Source organism: Choristoneura fumiferana, chromosome 27, assembly GCF_025370935.1.
Source record: "Choristoneura fumiferana chromosome 27, NRCan_CFum_1, whole genome shotgun sequence".
Taxonomy (NCBI): Eukaryota; Metazoa; Arthropoda; class Insecta; order Lepidoptera; family Tortricidae; genus Choristoneura; species Choristoneura fumiferana.
This window is the reverse complement of record NC_133498.1, coordinates 3,757,076-3,763,075: the sequence shown is the minus strand read 5'-3', so window position 1 is coordinate 3,763,075 and position 6,000 is coordinate 3,757,076. Positions and strand designations below refer to the sequence as shown.

Sequence of the window (6,000 nt, the reverse complement as noted above, 5' to 3'; positions counted from 1 at the left end):
GTTTTGACACTGTTTACGAGCAAGTGTGATGAAATGTACTATTATTCACCATCACGCACGATACATCGAAAGATCAATTGAAATTGAAATTTGATTACCATTTTAACCAATCAAATCACAAACTTAGTTAGGCATAAAAAGTTAAATTCAGTCATTTTACAAAGTTCATTGCCACGACTAGTACCACAAAAACTATAAAGGTATAATTCCAATAATTGAATAGGCGCTTATACCGTTAAGCGATTCGAACACAATCCGGGAGTAACGTAAAGACGTCGCATAAAAATGTATCTCAAAAATGCATATTATAAGAACATGTGGGTCACTTAATGGGAGGCAATGGTAATTGTGATTTAATTTCCCTTGTATATTTAGCATTTTTTGTGAGTGCCAGCTCTGGGCAAGTTGTAAACTCTTAACAACGTCTCTCGTGCAATAAACAGTTGGAATCAAATCGTAAAATAAAACGCGAGAATGCAGATTCAATCAGTTTATTTTATTGTGATCGCTTACACAAGCCATCATAAAAACAAAACCTTACGAAATATCAAGCTTTAATCTACCTAAAACAAACTTCAACAAATCGCGTTGAGGTATTAACAATTCATATTTCAAGTTCTACGCAAATTTATTATGCAAAACGCATTGGAATTCGTGTTCTACGCAGTTTGTATGCTGTCGCCAGTAGCGGCCCGGCAGATACGACCGAGGGTTGTGGGAGGAATACCGGATGATGAATATGAATTTCCATTCGCCGTTATGCTTCAGTTTGCAACACCCCCAATGGCGCGAACCTGCTCCGGCAGTCTCATCACCCCGACCTGGGTACTCACAGCTGGCCACTGCACCCCGCCAAATGTCGATATCATAAAGAACATTATTAGAGTCAAATACGGGGACACAACGATACCATCGAACGAAACCAAATTCTTCTCAATAATAATCAAAACTGTGCACCACCCAAGTTTCAAACACATTAACAAAAGGTTATATAACGACATCGGATTAATGAAAATTGAAAGAATTCGAAACACGCCTATTACGAAACTATCGGGTACTGACTATTTAGCTTGGATGGGGCTGCCAGTCAAATACGCTGGATTTGGCCGAACGAAATTACTACTAAAAGGAGAGAAAGTACCTAAAACAGTGGACGTGATAAATGACTTAGAGCCAGCGCTTCGTATGGGGGAGGCTGTGGTGATCTCCTGCAAACAGAACGGCGGCATGATGTACGGGAGACCGAACATCTGCATTGCGCCTCGTTGTGGTCCCCATCAGCAACCCTACTTTGGAGATTCAGGTGGCCCGTTGGTATATGACGGACGCCTCATTGGCGTATGCAGCGGTGCTACTGATGATTCATTCGCTTTAAGAGTACCTCTCGTGGCTTATACACCTGTCAGTCCCTATCTTGATTGGATTTACGACACAATCCATTCCGATAAGGAAAATATTTAATTTAAATAAAAATAAAATAAAAAAAGACCTGACTTTTTTAAGAAGAAGAAAACAAGTTTAGAGGTCTAGAATTCTAAGTAAATAAGTTTCAATTCAGCAGTCCGGGACCCATACCATTACTGAGATTTTTTGAGCCGGTCACGATTTGGAGTGGGTCCCGACTGTCGAATTTAAAGTTACTTAACAGAATTAACAGACCTTTAGACTTGTTTCTTTCTTTTCAGTTTTTTAAAGCGGTCTGCTTTTTTATCTTTTTAATTAAAATGTTTTTTATTTTGTACTTTTTGATATTTTTGTGAAAATGGTAGATTAAAAATATTAAACATGTGTATATTTAGAATGGCTTTCATTTGATACCTATACTGTTACAATGCAAAATATACTGAGCGGCAAAAAATCTTCGTATTAGCTTCGTAGCTAGGAAATCTTGGTATTGGACCCGTATTGGTCCCTAGGCGTTATGGCAACCCTACTTATAACGCAGGTGTTGCGTATAGCTTTAACCAATGCGAAGAACTTTGTTTCGAGACAGTATTGTCGGGTCCCAGCGTATTTAACTCTAATCGTCTTCTCTCGTAAGAACAGATCACACTGCCAAAGCGTGGTAGGTGTCATGGGAGGTCAATCCGTAAAAGCATGGCTGGTCTATTCTGGTGACAGGCCTGTAGCTTGCTATGCTGCTGCTTAAGTAGCGTAGTAGAAAAAAGCAACCTGAGATATATGTGCATAGGAAAAATTTGTGTCTAGACTCCTGTCCAGCGGTGGTGTAGGGGTTATAGCACGCAGCATGGTTTGCTGAGGACCTGGGTTCAATTCCCAGCAGTGGGACGCATATAGGCTGGGATGATGATGACTCTCGCTGCACACGCCAGATAACCTCGCAGAAGTATTTATTCTATGGCAGAAGGCGATATTGAGATTCGCTAAATTTTCATTGATTACTCTGATTTTAAATACCGGGTGTGGCCTGTAATACGAGCAAAAAATTAAAACATAGATCGTCCTCGTCAAACTGAACAACATTAGATCAGTGACTTTTAGAAATAATGGAGTCTTTGAATTTTCCTTTTTCCATTGTACAAATTAAATACTGCCATCCTAGAACACAACTGACGTCGCCTGTCACGCTACAAACATCAATTATTTGGCTTTAAATTGCTTCTTCGAATAAACTTAAGTGTAATAAAAATTAAAAAACTAATTAAGTATTTTTAAAAGTAGCTGAACTAATGTTGTTCAGTTTGAGGAGAATGATCTATGTTTTAATTATTTGCTTATATTACAAACCACACCCCTTATAACAGTTACCTTGTAGTTCGGAAGTTGCGTAAATTCCGAAGGAATCATTCTTGCGATGAGTGATTGCGACTTGCGTTGTCGGCCGATATTGTTGCGTTCCAGCATTTTCCTAACTCTTATCTTCTCTCGTCCTCAAGGGCTGCAGTCGCTGGCTGTAAGCACCCAGGTCGGGGCGGTGACACTGCCGAAGCGAGGTCAGTATCATTGGGAGGTCAATCCGTAGAAGCATCATCAGCATCATTATCATCAGCCGGAAGACGTCCATTGCTGAACAAAGGCCTCCTCCTTGGAACGCCACAATGAACGACCACTCGCCACCTTGTATCCACCAGTTTCCCGGAACTCTCACGACGCCGTCAGTTCACCTGGTGGGAGACCTGCCAGCGCTTCGTTTCCGGTTTGTGGTCGCCACTCGATCTTTCTCCATCAACGGTTATCTATTCTCCGAGCGCTGACCGCCCATTGCCACTTCAACTTGCATATTTTTCCAGCTAGGTATGTCGGTGACTTTAGTTCCGTAGAAGCATATGGCTGGTCAATTCGTAAGGAACCATCATCCTGTACCCCCCCCCACGACCCTCAGTCGCGTCTCCTACAGCTACTACTGACTATAGCGCGAATAGCACACAAGGTACGAATTTGTAGGCATTTGTCATATCGTGCAATTTATTTAGATTGATTTGATTTGTATCGTTCAGTTTTATTGAGACTTTGCAATTTGTTGAGATTTGATTTAGGAAGTACTTACTCGTTCAGTAGGTACCTATTTCGTAATGTTTCATTCACATCGCAACCGTATCTATGTAGAATGAAGGACTAATAAAATAACATTAAAATGAAATGAATGATTTTTTTTGTCATTTTTAGGGTTCCGGAGCCAAAATGGCAAAAACGGAACCCTTATAGTTTCGTCAAGTCCGTCTGTCTGTCTGTCCGTCCGTATGTCACAGGCATTTTACTCGAAAACTACAAGATGTATATCAATGAAATTTGGAGTACAGATGTCTTGTCAAAGCCGCTATTTAGTTTTGTAGTTAAATTACAAAAATAAACCTTTTTAGGGGGGCACTCTATACACGTAACAGAAATTGAAAAAAAAAATAAAAAATTAAGTCGCATCAACGTGTGGCACATAGTTCGACAGCCGTTTTGAAAAGATAGTAAGGTTTCTCAAAAACATTTTTGATTAAATAAAGATTTCCGGAAATCTCTCCAAAGTAGCAAAAATTGTGTTCCCTCCCCTCTATCTTGTAAACCATTTGTCCAAAAAATATGCAAAAATATGGAAAGGTAGCGCTTAATAAATACTTTCAACTTAAATTAATTTCAACATGATCGGATATACCGTTTTTGTGTTATTTCCGAAAAACTGCGCTTCTCAACAAAAGGACGTAAGTGCCATGAAGATATGCTCTTTTTCTGGTAATAGATTTTAAGACTGTAGTAAGTGTTTTAATTGTGTTAAAAGTTTATAACGCACATAATATTACTTGATCTTTTTTCGTAATGGCTACGGAACCCTATCTTGGACGTGACCGGCACGCTCTTGGCCGGTTTTTTAATTGTTTTAATTTTATCGTATGTAGTGTGTATCGTATTTTATTGTAGTTTTTAATGTAATATGTGTTTTATGATGACGATGACTGACATTGGATTTAATTTATCAATATCTATGACTTTATGTATATAATAAAATGATACTTTATTAACAATAAAAATATCATTCTTTTACTTTAACCCCCTGTTCCACCATCCATTGATTAAATTTATTTCACGGATAAATGTGATGCGAGACGGCATCCCATCAAATAAAATTAATCAATGGGTGGTGAAACAGCTTCTAAAAGTAAAGTTTTTACTAACGTGTATGTAATCTATGCACCATGCTTAGATTTGATTAGGTATTCTTAAAAGATTTTTCTTTTGCAGTGCCTTAAGCAAAAACAGTATAGGTAGAGTAAAAAACTTGTAGGGTACTTTAGTTGGTTGTCCTAAAAACTTCAATGGAATGAAGGTAGCTCTCATAGCACAAACGAAGGTACCTACACTACACAGATGTCGATGGCACAAACCATAGAAAAAAATTGAAAAAGCTTAATTTTCTATGTTTTTTTGTCGATGTCAGTCAGTAGGAGGTACAGTAACCATCAATGACCCCACACTGCGTACCTACAATATGCTTTGGAAAGGGGCTCTGCTTACACTGGATAAACATAGAAATTCATAGAACTTTTACGGAACCCTCGGTTGCGCACCGACTCGCACTTGGCACTCGTAACAAACTACAGGATCAGCTACAATTTTCGATCTTTTACAGCCATCGACCCCGCTGATCTCAAGTGTAACTTTTGTAGTGATAATGACATTAGCAAATGAAATAATTTCATGTCAAACATGCTAAGTGTCACATCGGTGTCAAGGCAGGTGCCACCGAAATGACAATCACGAGGCAAAGGTATGACTTTTATAAGCATACAAGCTGTTGCCCGCGACTACGTACGTGTATTCGTTTATCATATTATCTCGCGAGAACTATGCAATTTTCCGAGATACCAGTAAAAACTATGTTATGTTCTTCCCCGGAACTCAAACTATCTGTTATATAAAACCTAAGGCCGTATTGTCTAATAGCCCCTACAGACTCACGCCGAGAACCCCCGAGAACACCCGAGAAGCGTGATTGTAATCGCTTTCTCGCCGTCTCGTTCTCGCGCTCTCCTGTTCTCCGATCGGTGTCGGTATTTTCAAAGGGTTGAACGGTAAGTATTACATTCTTGTTCGGCATCAGTGCGACCATGGATGGATGTCTGCAATGTCGTCCATTCCGGATAACGATCGAGAATGCAAATGAGAAGGTCGGGAGTGTAGATGCCTTCTCGGTTTTCATGCAATTTCCTCGGCAAGACTTCTCGCCGAGACTTCTCGCGTGAGTCTGTAGGCGCTATAACGCTTCTGACACTGACACTCGCGCTCATAATGTAATGACAGTTTTTGCATGTGAAAACTGTCATTTGATTGCGATCGCGAGCGTCAAAACGTTACGCAAACGGTCTCTGGCTCGAACCTACAATCTTCTGCTTGAGAGGCCATAGGTCAAAACACTAAGTTATTAAGGCTTTTTTATATTTCTCATAAATCTGTCGGCGGCCGATCGCAAAATCCGCCAGATCACAAACCTCATAGGCATATCGTGAAATGGCGCCATTTCATGAATTAGCTAAGGGACATCCGCTCTATCAT

General features: G+C 39.8%; 1 protein-coding gene across 1 annotated transcript; it reads left to right on the top strand.

The window, feature by feature from the left end:
• Positions 1–414: 414 nt before the first annotated feature.
• On the top strand, positions 415–2,756 carry LOC141443413 (putative trypsin-6). Its single transcript, XM_074108675.1, has one exon. It carries the CDS (start codon positions 634–636, stop codon positions 1,459–1,461), a length of 828 nt encoding a protein of 275 aa, XP_073964776.1. The 5' UTR covers positions 415–633; the 3' UTR covers positions 1,462–2,756.
• The last annotated feature ends 3,244 nt before the right edge of the window (positions 2,757–6,000 follow it).